Source organism: Scyliorhinus canicula, chromosome 13 (genome assembly GCF_902713615.1).
Source record: "Scyliorhinus canicula chromosome 13, sScyCan1.1, whole genome shotgun sequence".
Lineage (NCBI taxonomy): Eukaryota > Metazoa > Chordata > Chondrichthyes > Carcharhiniformes > Scyliorhinidae > Scyliorhinus > Scyliorhinus canicula.
This window is the reverse complement of record NC_052158.1, coordinates 11,986,633-12,007,847: the sequence shown is the minus strand read 5'-3', so window position 1 is coordinate 12,007,847 and position 21,215 is coordinate 11,986,633. Positions and strand designations below refer to the sequence as shown.

The 21,215-nt window shown below is 47.1% G+C and overlaps 1 protein-coding gene and 1 non-coding gene across 3 annotated transcripts; both read right to left on the bottom strand.

Moving 5' to 3' along the window:
* Positions 1-5,841: 5,841 nt before the first annotated feature.
* On the bottom strand, positions 5,842-9,262 carry LOC119975436 (zinc finger protein OZF-like). 2 transcript variants are annotated; one of them, XM_038815082.1, is made up of 2 exons: positions 8,923-9,262; positions 5,842-7,513 (listed from the first exon to the last, which is right to left on the bottom strand). In XM_038815082.1, exon 2 carries the CDS (start codon positions 7,253-7,255, stop codon positions 5,945-5,947), a length of 1,311 nt encoding a protein of 436 aa, XP_038671010.1. In that variant the 5' UTR covers positions 7,256-7,513; positions 8,923-9,262; the 3' UTR covers positions 5,842-5,944. The 2 variants fall into 2 exon arrangements, with proteins under 2 accessions (XP_038671010.1, XP_038671011.1); XM_038815083.1 differs by lacking the exon at positions 8,923-9,262 and adding an exon at positions 7,827-8,143.
* A 2,723-nt stretch (positions 9,263-11,985) lies between these two features.
* On the bottom strand, positions 11,986-12,094 carry LOC119976893. Its single transcript, XR_005463051.1, has one exon. It is a non-coding gene; the product is annotated as a U6 spliceosomal RNA (small nuclear RNA).
* Between the last annotated feature and the right edge of the window lie 9,121 nt (positions 12,095-21,215).

Below are 21,215 nucleotides of genomic sequence, written 5' to 3'. Positions count from 1 at the left end.
AGAGCAGTGGCAGCATGGCTGGCTCTGCTGTTAAGCAGGGTGGGACAAAGAGCAGTAGACCAATCGTTATAGGAGACTCTATTGTTAGGGGTACAGATAGGCGCTTCTGTGGACGTGAAAGAGACTCCGGGATGATGTGTTGCCTCCCTGGTGCCAGGGTACTGGATGTCTCAGGCTAAAAGCATGGGAGAGGCAGAGGTGCAGTGGTATTGTTGCTGGTCTAGTAATCCAGGTGCCCAGAGTCATGCTCTGGGGACTTGGGTTTGAATCCCGCAATGGCAGACGGTGAAATTTGAAAACAGGCGGCACAGTAGTTAGCACTGTCGCTTCACAGCTCCAGGGTCCCGGGTTTTGATTCCCGCCTGGGTCTCTGTCTGTGAGGAGTCTGCACGTTCTCCCCACATCTGTGTGGGTTTCCTCCGGGTGCTCCGGTTTCCTCCCACAGTCCAAAGATGTGCAGGCTAGGTGGATTGGCTATGCTAAATTGTCCCTTAGTGTCCAAAAACGTTGGGTGGCGTTACTGGGTTACGGAGATAGGGTAGGCTTAAGTAGGGTGCTCTTTCCAAGGGTCGGTGCAGACTCGATGGGCCGAATGGCCCCCTTCTCCACTGTAAATTCTATGGATTCTATGACGGGAGAGGGTGAACAGTCAGAGGTGTGGTACCTAACACTACTAATGACATAGGAAGAGTGACGAGGTCCTGCAGCAGCAGTTTTGGGAGTTAGGTAGAAAGTTAAAAAGCAGGATCTCCGGGGTTGTAATCTCAGGATTACACCCTGTGCCATGTGCCAGTGAGACTAGAAATAGGAGGATAGTGCAGGTTAACATGTAGCTAAACATCTGGTATAGGAGGGAGGATTTCAGATATCTGGACCATTGGGATCTTGTCTGGGTCAGGTGGACCATGTACATTAAGGAAGGGTTGAATCTAAACTGGAGGGATAAATATTCTGGCCGGGAGGTTTGCTAGTGTCACATGCGAGGATTTAAAATAGTTTGGCGGGGGAGTGGGAACCAAAGTAAAGGTGAATTAACTAAAGGGGAACTAGATAGTAGGGCCAGTAAGACTCAGAGGAAGAGCAGGCAGGGTGTGGTTGCTGATCAGAGGGTCTGGTGGACTGAAGTGCATTTGTTTGAATGCGAGAAGTGTAACAGGTAAGGCAGATGAAATTAGAGCTTGAATTAGTACTTTGAACTCTGATGTTGTTGCCATTACAGAGACTTGGTTAAGGGAAGGACAGGATTGCCACCTTAACATTCCAGGATACAGATGTTTCTGGTGGGATAGAGGGGGATGTAAAAGGAGTGGGGGTGTTGCATTACTGGTTAAGGAGAATATCACAGCTGTGGATCGAGAGGACCTCAGAGGGTTCATACAGCTCGGCAATATGGGTATAGCTCAGGAATAGGAAGTGTGTAGTCACAATGTTGGGGGTTTACAGTAGGCCTTCCAACAGCCAGCGGGAGATACAGGAACAGATATGTAGGCAGATTTTGGCAAGGTGTAAAAGTAACAGGATTGTTGTGATGGGTGATTTTTTACTTCCCCTGTATTGACTGGGACTCATTTAGTGCTAGTGGTGTGGATGGGGCAGAGACTGTAAGGAGTATCCAGAAGGGCTTCTTGAAACTGTATGTAGATAGTCCAACTAGGGAAGGGGCAGTGAGGAATGAGTCCAGCCAGGTGGTCGATGTTTCAGTAGGGGGGCAGTATGGGAACAGTGACCACAATTCAGTAAGCTTTAAGGTACTGATGGATAAAGATAAGTGCAGTCCTCAGGTGACGGTGCTAAATTGGGGTAGGCATGTTGAGATCAAAGAAGAGGAAGTATTGGGGGTCTTGAAAATCATTAAGTTAGACAAGCCCCCAGGACCTGATGGGATATACCCCAGAATATAGAGAGAGGCAAGGGAGGAAATTAATGGGGCCTTGAGAGAAATCTTTATATCCTCATTGGCTACAGGAAAGGTACCAGAGGATTGGAAAATAGATAATGTTATTCCTTTGTTTAAGAAGGGTTGCAAGGATAATCCAGGTAATTACAGGCTGGTGAGCCTTACGTCAGTGGTAGGGAAATTATTGGAGAGGATTCTTCGAGACAGGATTAAATCCCACTTGGAAAAAGTGAACGTATTAGCGAGAGGCAACATGGTTTTGTGAATGGAAGGTCATATCTAACTAACTTGATCAATTTGTCCGAGGAAGTGATGAAGATGATGAATCAGGGTAGTTGTCTACATGGATTTCAGTAATGACTTTGACAAAGTCTCTTATGGCAGACTGGTAAAGAAGATGAAGTCACATGGGATCAGAGTTAAGCTGGCAAGATGGTTACAAAACTGGCTCATGGAAAACAGAGGGTAGCAGTGGTAGGGTTTGTTTCTGAATGGAGGGCTGTGACGAGTGGCGTTCCTCAGGGATCCCTGCTGGGACCTTTGCTGTTTGTAATGTATATAAATAAATTGTAGGAAAACGTAACTGTTTTGATTAGTAAGTTTGTGGATGATCCTGGGCAGCACGGTGGCCTAGTGGTTAGCACAGCTGCCTCACGGCGCTGAGGTCCCAGGTTCGATCCCGGCTCTGGGTCACTGTCCATGTGGAGTTTGCACATTCTCCCCGTGTCTGCGTGGGTTCCGCCCCCACAACCCAAAAATGTGCAGAGTAGGTGGATTGGCCGCACTAAATTGCCCCTTAATTGGAAAAAATAATTGGGTACTCAAAATTTAAAAAAAAAGGTTTGTGGATGACCCAAAGGTTGTGGGAATTATGGAAAGTGATGAGGACTGTCAGAGGATATAGATCAGTTGGCGGCCTGGGTGGAGAGATGGCAGATGGAGTTTTATCCGGACAAATGTGAGGTCATGCATTTTGAAAGGTCCAGTACAGATGGGAAATATACAGTAAATAGCAGAACCTTTAAGAGTATTGATAGGCAGATGGATGTGTCTGGACAGGTATACAGGTTACTGAAAGGGGCAACACAGGTGGAGAAGGTAATCAAGAAGGCATATGGCATGCTTGCCTTCATCGGCCGGGGCATTGAATTTAAAAATCGGCGAGTCATGTTGCACCTTTATAGAATCCTAGTTAGTCCACACTTGGAATATAGTGTTCAATTTTGGTCACCACACTGCCAGAAGGATATGGAGGCTTTGGAGAGGCTACAGAAAAGATTTATCGGGATGCTGCCTGGTATGGAGGGCATGAGCTTCGAGGAGAGGTTGGAGAAATTTGGTTTATTCTCACTGGTACGACGGAGGTTGAGGGGCACAAGTCTACAAGATTATGAGGGGCGTGGACACAGTGGATAGTCAGAGGCTTTTTCCCAGCAAGAGTCAATTACAAGGGGGCATAGGCTCAAGGTGTGAGGGGCAAAGTTTAAAGGAGATGTACAAGGCAATTGTTTTTACACAGATGGTTGTGGGAGCCTGGAACTCACTGCTGGTGGAGGTAGTGGAAGTACATACGACAGTGACGTTTAAGGGCGTTTTAAAACATACATGAGTAGGATGGAAATAGAGGGATATGATCCCCAGAAGGGTAGAGTTTTTAGTTCAGACGGGCAGCATGGTTGGTGTGTCTTGGAGGACCGAAGGGCCTGTTCCTGTGCTATAGTTTTCTTTGTTCTTTACTGTGTAATTTCAAGACAGAATTAGATATAGCTCTTGGGACTAAAGTGATCAAGGGATATAAGTGGGGATGGGGAGGGTGGAGGCGGGATCAGGGTATTGAACTTGATGATCAGCCATGATCATAATGAATGGTGCAGCAAACTCAAAGGGCTGAATGGCCTCCTCCTGCTTCTATTTACAATGCTTGTATGTGACTATGGTCAAACAGATGGAATATCACAGGGGACTTTTCTTCATCCATCACTGCATTGGGACTCGCATCGAATCAGAGAGCTTACAGTGCAGAAGGAGACCATTTGGCCCATCGAGTCTGCACCGACCATTGGAAAGAGCACCCTATCTAAGCCCACACCTCCACCCATCCCCGTAACCCAGCAACCCCACCCAACCTTTTTGGACACTAAAGGCAATTTTGCACGACCAATCCACCTAACCTGCACATCTTTGGACTGTGGGAGGAATACGGAGCACCCGGAGGAAACACACGTAGACACGGATAGAAAGTACACACTCCGCACAGACAGTGACCCAAGCCGGGAATCGAACCTGGGACCCTGGAGCTATGAAGCAACTGTGCTAACGAATGTGCTACCGCATGCTGGCTGTCATTGTGAGGGGATTAGCGTACAGGATCAGCGATGTCTTGCTCCAATTATACAGGGTCTTGGTGAGGCCACATCTGGAATATTGTGGGCAGTTTTGGCCAATGACTGAGTCACTGCCTTGCCTGTTATCTAAATGACCATTGACTCTTTTCACTCTCTCATACACATATTTCAGATCGTGTCAGTTTATGAAATGCGGGTTATATATCTCACCAGGATTCCAGCCGCCATTGCTATTTCTCATGACCAGATTGTTCAGAACTTTGAACATATGTCTGTATCCTCCCAACTACCTGCGGCAAAGAAGATGGGTGCTGCACATCTTATCACCTCCAGAGATAAGCACCCTACCCGTTACGTTCATCCGCCATGGAACATTTTAAAAAGGCACTGGCAGTTCAGTTGGGAAGATCCATATCATGTTCTGAATAAAATGGAAAATACAAAACCACTGTTATTCATAAAAGCTTAGAAATGTTAACAGTACAGAACCATTCAACCCATCACTGGTGGGAAAAAAGACTAGTCGTCCATTCTCATCCACTTTCCAGCATCTGGCCCATAGTCTTGAAGGTTCCAGCACTTCAGGTGCAGATACATTTTAAATGAGTTGAGGGTTCCTGCCTCCCACCAGCAAACCAGGCAATGAGTTACAGACACACAAGACCCTCCAGATGAAAATGATTTTCATCATGTCCTTTTAATCCTTCTTCCAATCACCTAAACCAATCCCCCCTCGTAAATGAGCTCTCAGCTAGGGGAATCAAGTACGTGTTCTCCATCCAGTTTAGCTTCCGTTCCAAGGAAAAAACCCATAACCTATTCAATCTTTCCTCATAGCTGCAATGTCAGCCCTGGAAACATTCTTGGAAAACTCCTCTGTGCTCTCTCCAGCGTAATTATGTCCTTCCTGTATAATGATGACCAGAACTGTACACAAAACTCCAGATCTGCCCCAACCAGCAATACATCCATGCTTTTGAATTCTATATTTTGTGCAAAGGAGAGAATGCCATATACTTTCATCACCTTATCTATCTGTCCTGCCACCTTCAGGGCACTATGGACATATATTCTTAAGGTCTCTCACTTCCTCTGCCCCTTTCAATATCCTACCATTTATTGTGTATTCCCTTGCTTTGTTTGCCCTCTCCAGATGCATTGCCAAATAAATTGCACAGCCAACGTTTGCATCATCGGCAAATTTCCAAGTCATGCCTTCCAAATTTATGTTCAAATCACTATTATATCCAACAAAGAGCAAGAGACCCAACACTGAGTCCAGAGGAATGCCACTGGAAACTGCTTCCCATTCACAAAAACGTCCATCAACCAATGCTTCCAGGTGCAAAGTCAAAATTGGATCCAACTCACCACATTTTCCTCCATCCCACAGGCTTTTACTTTTCTGACTAGTCTGCTATGTGGGATATATGACACATAAAAATATATATACATACTGTACAAATGAAGAGGTAGATAATTGGATAAAGAATTGTCCACCAGACTGTTCACACCATATAATCCTCTCTCAGATTGTTCTGAGCTCCAGCCAGGTGATGCTGAACACTCAGGTGGGAAAGACAAAAATTGACAAGAATGTTTTTAAAACAAAGTTGCTTTATTTCACATCTGTCCTGAATATTCAATTTCAGTCTAATTCGAGGGGTTCTTAACAACAGAAACAAATCCCAGCTGTCGTAGTTCAGTCCTGGATGGGATTAACAGCAGCAGTAACAGCAGAATCCAATCCTTGCTGACGCATGTGACATCTCTTGTGTGTCAGTAGGTGGGATGACTGAGTAAATCTCTTCCCACACACAGAGCAGGTGAATGGTCTCTCCCCAGTGTGAACCCGCTGGTGTCTCAGCAGGTGTGAGGTACAGGTAAATCCTCTCCCACACACGGAGCAGGTAAATGGCCTCTCCCCAGTATGTGTGCGTTGGTGTGTCAGCAGCTGGGATGAATGAGTGAATCCCTTTCCACACATGGAGCAGTGGAATGGTCTCTCTCCGGTGTGACCTCGCTGGTGAGTCAGCAAATCCCTTTTAGATTTAAATCTCTTCTCACAGTCAGAACATTTAAAAGGTCTCTTATCATTGTGAACAAGCTGGTGTGTTAGGAGGTGGGATGACTGGACAAATCTCTTCCCACATACAGTGCAGATGAATGGTCTCTCCCCAGTGTGAACTCGCTGGTGTGTCAACAGGATAGATGACTGTGTGAATCCCTTCCCACATTCAGGGCAAGTGAATGGTCTCTCTCCATTATGAACTCGCTGGTGTATCAGGAGGTGGGACGACCGACAGAATCCCTTGCCACACTCAGAGCAGGTGAATGGTCTCTCACCAGTATGATTATGCTGGTGCGTCAGCAGCTCATTTCTGCTTTTGAAGCTCTCCTCACAGTCAGAACATTTAAAAGGTCTCTTATTTGTGTGAATACGTTGGTGTGCAGTGAGGTGCGATGAACAAGTGAATCCCTTACCACATATGGAACAAGTGAACGGTCTCTCCCCAGTGTGACGGCGCTGGTGTACAGTGAGTTGAGACGATCGTGTGAACCCTGTCCCGCAGTGAGAGCACCGGAATGGTCTCTTGTCTGTATGAACACGTTGATGGCATGTCAGTTCCTCTGAGCTTTTATAGCATTTCCCACAGTCTGAGCACTTAAAAGGTCTCTCATCAGTGTGAACTCGCTGGTGTTTCAGCAAGTTGGATGAATTAGTGAATCCCTTCCCACACTTTGAACAGGTGAACGGCCTCTCTCCAGTGTGAGTGTGCTGGTGCCTCAGCAAATCCTGTTTGCTTTTAAATGTCTTCCCACAGTCTGAACATTGAAAAGGTCTCTTGTTAGTGTGAACATGTTGGTGCCTCAGCAGATGTGATGACTGGGTGAATCCTTTCCCACAAATGGAGCAGCTGAATGGCCTCTCCCCAGTGTGAACTCGCTGATGTCTCATCAGATGGGATGAATCAGTGAATTCCTTTCTACAAATAGAGCAGATGAACAGCATCTTCCCGCTGTGAATAAACCTATAAAGTCCCAATTCAATTGGGCAATTCAATTCTTTGCCACAGTCCCCACATTTACGCGGTTACTTGCTGGTGTGACAGTAATCGTGCATCGACAGGCCTGATGATCAGTTTCTGCCCTACCACAGTATAATAAGTGGACAGTACCTCCTCGCTCTGCATGTTACTTTTTGTTTCCATGTTCAAAAGGTCAATATCAGTGAATGATCAGGTTTTGAAAATTCTCTCCCTCTGATATCCTGTGAAATAAATTTTAATAAGTAAATGTGAGTGAAAAAGGAATAAAAAGGAAAGATGTGTAATCGAGCTGAATGGATTGGTAGGATCAACTCTAGGAAAACAGGAGCTTGAAAACTATTGATTGTCTTAAAACCTCAAGTGGTCCAATTGATAGAGGACTACACAGCATGCTGAACTCAATGCGAAGAGAGTGGACGTAGCAAGGAATGAAGATGAATTTAATAGATCGTCAATCGAACCAGAATTTTGACAATCTCCCAAAACCATAAACATTGGGAAGATAAGGGAAACAGCTACATGGGAAATCATCACCTCCAAATTCTTCTGCATCTCACTCATTTATATGGTGTAGAGATAGTGTGCTTCAGTAACGTATCATCGCCTAGAATCTAGGTTTCTTGACAGTTGCACGCTGGATATTGTTGGGTCCCACTGGGTTCAAATGTGCCCTGAGAGAAAACCAGTAGCTTATCCACTGTTGCCAGTATAATTCAAAACCGTGCAACAACAAAAAAAAATGACACAAGACAGGGGACCGAGTTCTACATTCAACACTCTACGTTGATACAAACGTTGGTCTATGTTTCACGACTCAGTTCAGTGGCGACATGTGCAATAACGCTAAGGGAATCAGAATCACAGAATTTACAGTGCAGAAGCAGGCCATTCAGCCCATCAAGTCTGCACCAGCCCTTGGAAAGAGCACCCTACCTAAACCCACACCTCCACCCTATCACCACACTTCCACCCTATACCTGTAGCCCCACCTGACCGTACCTTTTTTGGACACTAAGGGCAATTTAGCACGACCAATCCACCTACTCCTGCACATATTTGGACTGTGGGAGGAAACCGGAGCACAGAGAGGAAACCCACACAGACACAGGCAGAATGTACAGACTGCACACATACAGTGACCCAAGCTGGGAATCGAACCTGGGACCCTGGTGCTGTGAAGCCATTGTGCTAACCACTGTGGGCAGCATGGTAGCACAAGTGGCTTCACAGCGCCAGGGTCCCAGGTTCGATTCCCTGCTGGGTCACTGCCTGTGCGGAGTCTGCACATTCTCCCGGTGTCTGCATGGGTTTCCTCCGGGTGCTTTGGTTTGCTCCCACAGTACAAAGACGTGCAGGTTAGGAGGATTGGCCATGCTAATTTTCCCTTAGTGTCCAAAAAAGGTTAGGAGGGGTTACTGGGTTATGCGGATAGGGTGGAAGTGAGAGCTTAAGTGGGTCGGTTAATACTCGATGTGCCAAATTGCCTCCTTCTGTACTGTATGTTCTATGCTTCCGTGCTGAAATTAGTAAGGATGCTAGAAATATGAAATAAAATAAATAAATTTGGAAAATTACGTCGGATAGCTTTTTTGGAAAGAGAGTTGACATTCCCGGCCGGTCAAATACTTACAAAGAAAATCAACAAAGTAATGGCGGCCGTAGTTCCCACAATGCCCTGTGCCCCAGCAATCACTATCCAACGCATTCATTTCCGTTTGCCCTCACAGTGCGCATGCTCCCCAAGGTCATTGCTGGCGGCTCCTTTGTTCTGAATGAACTCGGTAAAACGGGAGAGTGAATCGTCATTTCGGGTTGGGAGCCGCTGCATCATCGCTTTGATGGCGACCGATCTCCAGCACCACGCCGTAGGTTCGCCGGGCGGCTTGAATTCCGACCCTGCCCAGATGCACTCGCCCCAGCTCAGCTTTGTGCAGCCACCCCGCGCATGCTCCTCGTAGTCACGTGGGCTCTTCGCAGGCGGGCCTTAGTACGCATGCGCCTTTCTGTCCTGATGGAAAGACCCGATTCACCAATCGTGAGCATTCTGTGTATTGTCGCGTCATTGATGTGGTGCGGAACAAATAGAATTTAAAGTGCTCAAGGAGGCCATTCAGCCCATCGAGTCTGCACTGGCCCTTGGAAAGAGCACCGTAACTAAGCCCACACCTCCACCCTATCCCCGTAACCCAGTAACCCCACTTAACCTTTTATTGGACACTAAGGGAAATTTAGCATCGCCAATCCACCTATTCAACATATCATTTAATTTGATCATAGCATTATAGATTTCCTGCATTGCAGAAAGAGGCTCTTCAACCTATCAAGAGGAAACCGGAGCACCCGGAGGAAACCCACGCACACATGGGGAGGACGTGCAGACTCTGTGCAGACTCCGCACAGACAGTGACCTTGGGCAGCAGGGTAGCATGGTGGTTAGCATAAATGCTTCACAGCTCCAGGGTCCCAGGTTCGATTCCCGGCTGGGTCACTGTCTGTATGGAGTCTGCACGTCCTCCCCCTGTGTGCATGGGTTTCCTCCGGGTGCTCCGGTTTCCTCCCACAGTCCAAAGATGTGTGGGTTAGGTGGATTGGCCATGCTAAATTGCCCGTAGTGTCCTAAAAAGTAAGGTTGGGGGGGGTTGTTGGGTTACGGGTATAGGGTGGATACGTGGATTTGAGTAGGGTGATCATGGCTCGGCACAACATTGAGGGCCGAAGGGCCTGTTCTGTGCTGTACTGTTCTATGTTCTATAAGTCCGCACTGACCATCCGAACTATCCCCGCGACCCCACCTAACCATTCATAGAACATAGAACAGTACAGCACAGAACAGGCCCTTCGGCCCTCGATGTTGTGCCGAGCCATGATCATCCTACTCAAACCCACGTATCCACCCTATACCCGTAACCCAACAACCCCCCCTTTAACCTTACTTTTTAGGACACTATGGGCAATTTAGCATGGCCAATCCACCTAACCCGCACATCTTTGGACTGTGGGAGGAAACCGGAGCACCCGGAGGAAACCCACGCACACACGGGGAGGACGTGCAGACTCCACACAGACAGTGACCCAGCCGGGAATCGAACCTGGGACCCTGGAGCTGTGAAGCATTTATGCTAACCACCATGCTACCATGCTGCCCTATTGTTCGATACAAAGGGAAAATTTACCACTGGCCAATCCACCTAACCTGCACATTTGGGTTGGATTTTTATTATTGTCACGTGTACAGAAATACAATGAAAAGTATTGTTCTGCGAACAGTCCAGACAGGTCATTCCACAGATGAAAAAAAAGCATAGGACATACATAAATACACAATGTAAAGACATAGGCTCAGGCGACTGGTGAGCATACGGAGTTCGGTACAACTCAGTGGAGAAGATGTGTGAAGAGATCAGATCAATCTATACGAGAATCATAGTGATTGGTGGCTCTGGGAAATGTCAGGACGACGTTCAGAGGCCTGGAGTACCAAGGCAGCAGCAGGATTTGTAAACAATTGCTGTTTCGAGGGATGGAACCCGACTCGACTGAGGCGTGGGTCTGAGTGAATTGTTGTTCAAGAAAATAATATTTTGAAAAATATTTGAGATTTCTTTTGTCAATAAAGTTGTATAACATGTATCAGAATATTGTTCACCTGAGGTTCCTAATATGTTTCAGACAATTGGTGACACATTTACCTGGTGTTTACAGCCATAATTTATTTTCATATTCATTGAATCCCAACAATACAGTAGGAGGTCATTTAGCCCATTGAGTCTGCACCGAACCTCTGAAAGTGCACCCCTCTTATTGTCTGCTTATTTGGATCAGTGTCAGTTCTTCAATGGTTATGCTCATGTGAAGCACTTTGGCACATTTTACCACAATGTTATGTAAATGCAAGTTGCTGATGTGAAATCAGTAACCTTTACTTTCCCAGACAGAATCATCCATGGTCCGCAGTTTTGCACCTTGCCAATAATATACTGGAAACTCATTTTGTAAGATCTTAAACTAAGGGCGAGTAAAGACATAGGCTCAGGCAACGGGTGAGCATACGGAGTTCGGTACAACTCAGTAGAGAAGATGTGTGAAGAGATCAGATCAATCTATACGAGAGTCATTCAGGAGTCTGGAGTTTTGGACATTATTCGCTATTACATTCAGATGAGTCATCATTGGCTCACCATGCCCGAGTTCATGCTTTTGTATAGTTATTGATTCGTCTCACTCACCTGTTCTTTACTCAAACCCTTCAATGGCTCTGCAATGTTCTCTTGAATGTCACTGCAGATTCTGTTACGCCCACCAATTCAGACTGTGTTCCAGCTCAAAATAATTGAAAACAGATGTCATTTTGGCATCAGCTTCCATCTATATCCTCTGGATCTTACGGCCACCCTTCCCCTTACTTGGTCTGTCAAACGTACTCACATGTTTCAATATCTGTGACTCATCTCTTCTTAACTTGTCTTTCCTCTAAGATACATAACCCCAACCCGATCAAACAACATAACTAAAACCCACCAGCCTTGTTACAATTCTGGTAAATCTCTTCTGTCTTCTCTGAAAAACCGTGACATCTTCCCAGAACTGAACACAGCACTCTAGATGAGATCTTAGCATTGATTTATTTATAAATTCAGCATGAAGTCGATTGATTTAAACATATTTAAAATAAATTGTTTGCAGACCACCTTAAAATCAGGTGCACAACTTCACATATGCTTGTAAACATCTGGTACAATTGTGCCATGCTAATCTTCTCTGTATCGTTCCCATTTTAGTATACATGCTGCCAAGGCGAGCACCGCTGGTACAATTGTGTAAGGTAATTTTATCTCAAGATAAAGAAGGTTATGATAGCAAAGTAGTTATTCATCAGCAACCCCTAATAATACCATCATTTCTATGCTTGGGTGATGCCACGTTTGGCTGCACGTTCACAGGTGGGCCAGAAGGTTTTTCTTAGCCTTGCAGGCTCTTCCACAGTAAAGAAATTAGCTATTGGTTTATCGAGGCTGTGCTTGATTGTTGGCTCGATCATCTGCCCTCTCTTAATCTCCCAGTAGCTGGTCTTGTTGAATAAAAAGTCTTGACTTCATTTTTGAGAATGAATGGCCATTTTAGTCACAATTGGACACCTGCTTCCAAGTATTCTGTCAATAGTGCAGACCGTAAGAGAGGTTTTAAGATTATAATCTCAAACATAGGGCAGCACGGTGGCCTAGTGGTTCGCACAACCGCCTCACGGCGCTGAGGTCCCAGGTTCGATCCCGGCTCTGGGTCACTGTCCATATGGAGTTTGCACATTCTCCCCGTGTCTGTGTGGGTTTCGCCCCCACAACCCAAAAATGTGCAGAGTAGGTGGATTGGCCACGCTAAATTGTCCCTTAATTGGAAAAATAATTGGGTAATCTAAATTTAATAAAAAAAATAAAAAATAATCTCAAACATTTCCTTTGATCCCAGTATGAACTAATTATTTGGAATATCTCAGACTAGAGCTGTTTATGCAGCTTTGAGTCGGGAATTCTGATAGCATTTCAGCGCAAACTGGTTGTTTACTGGATTAGTATTGCATATATATAAGGCTGACCGTATGAGATCCATTCAAGGATAATGAGGCAAGTGAGAATGGAAATTGTGGAGGCACTCACCATTATTTTTCATATTTTCTGAGGAGCAGTGGATGGGAAAATTGTTAATGTTCAACTTAGTCCGGCAACAGTTTGACCTTGGTGGTGAGAAAGCTTTAAGAAATGGTAACTTAGGGTAAAACTAATAGTCATATGGCTAATTCTAGTTAATTAAGGAAAACCAGCACACATTTATTAAATGTATATTGTATTTACTAACGTTCTGGATTTCTGTTGTTGTGTATATGGACTTCCAAACTACATCTGATAACGTACAGTAATGTAGACCTCATGGAACAAAGGGGGCAATAGCAACATCGATACAAAACTGGCTGAGTGACAACAAACAGAAAAGTCGCGTTTAATGGTTGTTTTTCAAACAAAGGGATTTCTTTTTGTGGAGTTTCCAGGAGTTGTTATTACGACCCTGCTCTTCCTAATATATATTAATGTCCCAAACTTTGGTGAATATGGCACAATTTCAACATTTTCAGGACTAGAATGAAATTTGGAAGTGTTGTGAACTGCGAGGAGGGTAGTGTAGGGCATAGACAAGTTGGTGGAATTCAGACAATTCACAGATGAAGTTTAATGTAGAGAAATGCGGAGTGATTCATTTTGGTTGAAAGAATGGAGAGAGGCAATGTAAAATTCAGGACGCAATTGTAAAGTGGGTGCAGGAAAAATGGAACCGGGATTATGTTTGTGCATAAATAATTGAAAGAGTCAGGACAGATCGAGAGCAGTGAATAAAATATATGATATTTTGTGATTTTAAACAGGGGGTATAGAATGCCAAAGCAAGGAATTGTATTATATCAGTATAAAGAAAATAGGGTTGGCCTCAAAAATGGAGCAGTGTGCCAGGTTCTGAGCACCACACTTTTGGAAGAATGTGAAGGCATTAGGGAGGGTGGAGAACAGATTGAAGAAAATGGTTCCAGGGATGAGAAATATCAGTAATGTACATAGATTAGAGACAGTTTGCCTGTTCTCCGTGGAGGAAAGAAGGTTGAAATGAGATTTAATAGTGGTGTTCAAAATCATGAGCGGTCTGGTCAGAGTAGATCGGAAGGATCAGTTTCTATTGGTGAATGGGTTGAGAATCAGTGTAAGATTTTTGTCATTCTACAATTTTTTAGAATGTGTAATAGGTATAGATTTTATTCTGTAACCACAGTCTAAAAGTAGATATTCCTGTTTTGACATTAGGTTGGACAATTAACAATCGAGGAGAGAGTTGCAGAGTTGGAAAACAGTGATTTGCGAAGAAACAAAATTGTTTTATTGTTTTATGACAGAACTCCTTTGAGTCTTGAACTGAAGTTGTCTGAAAAACCACAATGTGTCAATCTGAAGGAATGGCTAAAACATTGTGAACCTAAGGTGACTCAATGTTTAAACCAGTCATTGCTTTAATTGATCTGTATCATTATTCTCTGACGTTATAATAGGATGTGGGTTTAACTGTTGAATTTAACATCTTTATTATGGGGCTTGGGTTAAGATGTGTTGATGAGAGAATATTACTTAATTTATGGCTTCTCCGTATCAGGATTAAATATGCATTTCTTTGGAATGGAATGTAAACTTCTAGAGTCTGTGACCCATGAAGCAAGGGTTGTTGCAAAGATTGGGTGACACATAATGATTGGCATAATCTCCATAAGGAGGAGTGAATTTGGACCATCTCCAAACAAAGGAAGGAGGAATGGGAAACTGAGGTAATAGAAGTGGAGAAGTTATAATCCTTGTTTGTAAAGTGGGAACCATGGTTTCAGTCGTCTGACTCCTCTGGGCACATTTCAATATAACTTCAAAGACAAAAAGGAAGTGTATCGTCCATGCTAACTAAGAATTCCTGGCATTTTGCGAGATGGAAAACGTCATTTGTTTCTTGTTCAGCACATGTAATATCCTGCTTAATAAATTCCACATGATTCATCAATTCCAGTTGTTCGTACCCTATAGGCCAACCACAACTGAGGACAGAGTGTTCGAAATTTTAAAAAGTCAGACTTTAGACGTGTTTCTTTTTTTAAAAATATTTTTATTTCCCTCCTTTTTCACAATTTCTCTCCCAAATTTACACCCACCAACAACAAACAATAATCAACAACAAATATATCAAACCCCATAACAATAACAACGATCCCATCCTCCCACCAACCTCCAAACATCAGCCTGCATGTTAACACAAACAAATTGCAAAAAAGGAATCAGAGATTACCCATAGCCATCTTTAATATACACAGCCCCCCTCCCCCCCAACCCACCGACCCATCCCCCCCAACTAATGTTCGATGTTATCCAGTTCTTGAAAGAGCATAATAAATAGTGCCCACTCGTAGAACCCCTCCGAGCTTCCCCTCAGTTCGAACTTAACCTTCTCAAGTGTCAAGTATTTCAACAGGTCCCCCCGCCACGCCAGGGCACAGGGTGGAGAGGCTGCTCTCCATCCCAGCAGCATCCACCTTCAGGCGATCAACAAGGCAAAGGCGATAATATCTCCCTCCACACCCGTTTCCAACCCTGGCTGGTCCGACACCCTGAATATAGCCTCCCGGGGACCCGGGTCTAGTTTCACACGCACCACCTTCGAAATTACCCTAAACACCTCCTTCCAGTACTCCCCAAGCTTTGGACAGGACCAAAACATATGAACGTGATTAGTGGGGCCCAACCGGCAATGTTCACACGCATCTTCTACCCCTTCAAAGAATCGGTTCATCCTCGCCCTCGTGAGGTGTGCTCTGTACACCACCTTCAGCTGTATCAGCCCCAACCTCACACAGGTGGAGGCATTCACTCTCCGGGGCACCTGACACCAGACCCCCTCCTCTATAACCTCTCCCAACTCTTCCTCCCACTTTGCTTTGATCCCCTCCAGTGGTGCCTTATCTTTTTCCAACATAGCTCCGTATACCGCTGACACTGCCCCCTTCTCCAGTCCCCTTATCACCAGCACCTCCTCCAGCAATGTGGAAGCCGGTTCCTCCGGGAAGTTCTGTATCTCCTTCCTGGCAAAGTCCCGAACCTGCATATATCTAAACACCTCTCCCTGCTCCAGCCCATATTTCGCTTCCAGCTCCCTCAATCCTGCACATCGACCCCGAAGAAACAAATCTTTTAGCGTCTTAATCCCCGACCCGATTAATAGTTTAATACCTTCTCCTTCATGCAAAACTGATGGAAGCAGATAATTACTGCCCTTGGCGGCTCGTTCACTTTGGGCTACGGCCTTAATGACCGATGAGCTCGGTCTAGCTCGTACCGGGAGGGGTTCTCACCCTCCCCCATCAGCTCCGCCAACTTCTTAGTGAAGTATTGTGTTGGCCTTGGGCCCTCTGTCCCTTCGGGCAAGCCCACAATTCTCAAATTGTGCCACCTTGAGCGGTTTTCCAAGTCTTCAAGCTTTGCTCAGAGTCCTCTGTTAAGCTCCACAACCCTCCGCAGCTCATCCCCCATCGAGGTGACCTGGTCGCTATATCGTGACACGGCTTCCTCCATTTCCTTCATCTACTCGCCCTGCTCTCTCACCTCGGCCAATGCCTTTGCCACCGCCACCGGGGCGATTGCCTCCTCCACCAGTGACTTCAATACGACCACCGTCTCCTTCCTCAAGGCCTCCATGTGCCTCGCAAACTGTTTTTTCAGCTCCACCGCCATCACCTCGGTCATCTTCTCCACTGTAGGTAATGCTGCCCTGCCTTGCGGTTCGGCTTCCGCCAGCCTGTCAACACTTTTATTCGTCTTCTCCTTCTGCGGCGAACTCCTTTCTTCGACGCTGCTTTTCGCATCCTTCAGCGGTTTATTGTTTTTTACTTTCTTTCTCTTCTCCTCTCCCCCCCCCTCCACCCTCCTGTCCTTCATCAATCTGAATTATTCTTTTTCCTTTTGAAAAATAAAAGGGGGAAAAGAAAAAAAAACTTCACCAAACTTCCTTAAATCTTAAAATCTTCTTTCTTTCTCCTCTGCATTCATCCAGAGCTCCCCTGGGACCAGGCTTCAGCCTTCTTTCTTCTTCCTAGGTGGGAGCCATCCGATGTGGGACACCCCACTTCCATCGTGCTCTGGACTCATTCAAACATTCAACAGGAGACTAACCAACTAGAGCTTAATATAAACAGAGAATGATGGAAATACTCAGCAGGCCGGGCAGCTGGATAACGGCACTTACTCACTGCCTGAGCCCAAACTGAAGACAGTGAGTATCACAGCAGCAGCTGGTCTCCCACCTCCCCTCCCCTCCCCTCCTACTGAAAGTCAATGTGAGACTCACCGCTGAAAACCATGACAGTGAAATGTCCATCACCGTGAAGAAGGGAGAGGATTCGGGAGGTTTGGGGTGGAAATATGCAAATGCTCGATACAGAACTAACACTAACTCCTGGGAATGTATACAAAGTGGATTTCTTGTCATTACTCTCCCCCCACCCCCCACACTGCCTCTTTCGCAAATGCTCTCTACTCTATCTCACTCACTGTTTTCCTTCCCCACCCTCTCGGAAAGCTATTTCGGGGACCCTCTGGAAAGACCCCAGTGTGAGAATCTGATGAACTGATTAATCTCAAACATGGTGATGTCACACTACCTTCCGCCTGTGGAGCAACATTACATACAGGAAGGTCACCGGCGACTTCCGGTGGCGGCTATGGAGGACTAAGTCACACAGCTGGTGGCTCCCGCTCTGGTTGGACTTTTGGACCATTCTCCCGGCCTTTTCTTTGGTTTTAATCGGAAGATTCATTGGCTGATGCAGCTGGGCACTGTTTCCTTGCATTGGTTCATGGAAAAAAGGATCAGAAGTGTGCAAAAGGGCAGAAACAAGAAGCCAGTAGCGAGCAGTGTTGAAGTTGTAACGGGAGACAGTATGGCCGATGTCTGGACCCCTGGGGTGGCAGCGCAGAGTGCAGCGGACCCAGTGATGCAGGCCATTCAGGATGGTTCCGCCGGACAGAAGCGGGAATGCCTGGGCCCGAGAAAGGAGTCTATAGATCGCCTGGAAAGCAGACTGGAAGCCCAGGACCAGGCGATTCAGAAGGTGGAGAAGGCGCTGCTCTAACTAGGCTGGTCACCTGGAATTTTCAGGTGCTAAATGGGCCGGTGAAGAGGGCTCGTGTGTTTGCACACCTGAGGAGACTGAAGGTGGACATGGCGATGTTGCAGGAGACACATCTTCGGGTCGTGGATCAGGTCAGGTTGAGGAAAGGCTGGGTTAGTTAGATTTTCCATTTGGGGCTGGATTCGAAGACAAGCGGGGCTGTGATTTTGATCAACAAGCGGGTGGCATTTGAGGCAGGGAGAATAGTCTCGGATGTGGGAGGTAGATTCATCATGGTTAGTGGCAGGCTGCAGGGGTTGAAGGTAGTGCTGGTAAACATATACGTGCCAAATTGGGACGATGGGGATTTTATAAGGCGGGTACTGGGGAAGATGCTGGACCTTGATTCGCCCAGGCTGATTATGGGTGGGGATTTCAACACGGTTATCAATCCAGGCCTGGACTGGTCATGTTCGAGAATGGGCAAGGTGCCAGCAATGGAGAAGGAGCTGAACAGGTTCATGGAACAGATGGGGGAGGGGGTGGGTGTGTGTGTGGGGGGGGTGGATCCGTGGAGATTTAGGCAGCCGACAGCCAAGGAATTTTCTTTCTTCTCCCACGTTCACAAGGTGTATTCCCGGATAGATTTCTTTGTAGTGGGCAGGGTCCTGTTGGCGGGGGTGGTGGACAAGGGCTATTCGGCGATTATGATCTCGGATCATGTTCCGCACTGGGTGGACCTGCAGGTCAGTATGGACAGCAAGCAGTGCCTGCACTGGAGGTTGGATGTGGGGCTATTGATGGATGAAGCGGTCTGCGGGAGGTTGAGGGAGTGCATGCTGAACTACATGCAGGTAAACAACACTGGGGAGGTCCCAGCAGCAGTGGTCTGGGAGGCGCTGAAGGCAGTGGTGAGAGGAGAACTGATCTCGATCCAGGCTCACAGGGACAGGACGGAAAGGGCATAAACGGACCGACTGGTAAGAGAGATCCTACGAGTGGATAGGAGGAATACGGAGCCTCCAGAGGCAGGGCTATTGAGGGAACGCCGGAGTCTGCAGGCAGAATTGGGTTTGTTAACTACAGGTAGGGCAGTGGAGCAGCTGAAGAAGGTGAAGGGAGCGATCTACGAGCACGGTGAGAAGGCCAGCAGGATGCTTGCACAGCAGCTCAGAAAGAGGGAGGCAGCTGGAGAAATAGGGAAAGTGGTTGACAGGGATGGGATCTTAGTTGGGGACTCGGAGGGGGTGAGCAACACCTTTCGGGACTTTTATAGTAGGTTGGGAGGCCGGAGGGGATGAGGCACTTCTTGGATGGGCTGACTTTCCCAAAGGTGGATGGGGAGCTGGTAGAAGGGCAGGGGGCCCCGGTCGGGCTGGAGGAGATAGTGGAGGGCTTGAAGGCCATGCAGTCGGGGAAGGCCCCAGGGCCAGACGGGTACCCAGTCGAGTTCTATCAAACGTTCTTCGGAATATTGTAGGCCGGTACTGCTGAAAGTCTTTAACGAGGCCAAGGAAAGAGGGGTTTACCCCAGACGATGTCACAGGCCATGATCTCGCTCATTTTGAAAAGGACAAGGACCTGGAGCTGTGCGGCTCTTATAGGCCAATATCCCTGTTAAACGTGGATGCCAAACTCCTGGCCAAGATTCTGGCCTTTAGGATTGAGGACTGTGGACCAGACATTATAGGGGAGGACCAGACAGGGTTTGTTAAGGGAAGGCAGCTGGGGGCCAATGTAAGAAGGTTGCTCAATGTGATTATGATGCCCCCGGAAGGCAGGGAAGCTGAAGTGGTGGTTGCGATGGACACTGAAAAAGTGTTGACCGGGTCGAGTGGGATTACTTATGGGAGGTGCTGGAGCGGTTTGAGTTTGGGAGGGGCTTTGTTGACTGGGTTAGGCTGCTGTACCAGGCGCCGGTTGCTAGTGTGTGGATGAATAGGACGACGTTAGAATATTTCAGATGACACCGGTGGATGAGACAGGGATGTCCCCTCCCCGCACTGCTGTTTGTGCTGGCGATAGAGCCGCTGGCAATTGTCTGAGGGCCTCAAGTGAATGGAAGGGGTTGGTTCGGGGGGGAGGGGGTGGAGCACAGAGTATCGTTGTATGCGGATGACTTGCCTTCATGGTCTCAGACCCAATGGAAAGGATGGGGGAAATTATGGGAATCCTAGGGGAATTCGGCCGGTTTTTGGGTTACAAGCTTGATATGGGGAAGAGCGAGCTGTTTGTGGTTCAGGCGAGAGGTCAGGAGAGGCGACTAGGGGAACTGCCATTCAGAGTGGTAGGGGACAGTTTCAGATACCTGGGTATCTAAGTGGCGAGGGATTGGGATAGGCTACACAAATTGAACTTGGCCCGGTTGGTGGACCAGATGAAGGAGGATTTCCTGAGATGTGACACGCTCCCGTTGTCTCTGGCGTGTAGGGTGCAGTCGGTAAAAATGACGGTTCTCCCGAGGTTTCTCTTCATTTTCCAGTGCCTCCCCATCTTCATCCCACAGTCCATTTTTAAGCCGATTAATAAGATTATTGTGGGCTTTGTGTGTGTGGGGGGTGGGGGGGGCAAGCCCCCGCGTGTGAAGAGGGCAATGTTCAAGCGGAGTTGGGGTGATGGAGGGCTGGCGCTGCCAAATTTCAGTAATTATTATTGGGTGGCTAATATAGCCATGGTGACGAGGTAGCTGGTGGGGGCGGGAGGGGGAGAGGGGAGCTGGCGTGAGTTCGCATGGAGGCGGCTTCGTGTAAGGGCACAAATTTAGGGGCACTCGTGACGGCGCCCCGCCGTTCCCGTCGGCGCGGTACTCCACCAGTTCGGTGGTGGTGGCGGCCCTGAGAGTCTGGGGGCAGTGGAGGAGGCATCGATGTGGTCCCCAATGTGCGACAATCATAGGTTTGTCCGGGGAGGATGGATGGGGGGGTTCCGTATTTGGCGGAGAGCGGGGATAGAGAGGATGGGGGACTTATTCTTGGAAGGTAGCTTCCCGAGTATGAGGGTGCTGGAGGAGAAGTTTGCACTGACTGGAGGGAATAATCTCCGATATTTACAGGTGCGGGACTTTTTGCGGAGGCAGGTATCAACCTTCCCACTCCTGACAGTAAGGGGGATCCAGGACAGGGTGGTCTCTAGAGGATGGATAGGGGAGGGGAGCATCTCGGACATAGATTATGGGTTTGGAGCAGACGCAGACCGAGGAGCTGAAGCGTAAGTGGGAGGAGAAGCTGGGGGGAGAGATAGAGGAGGGC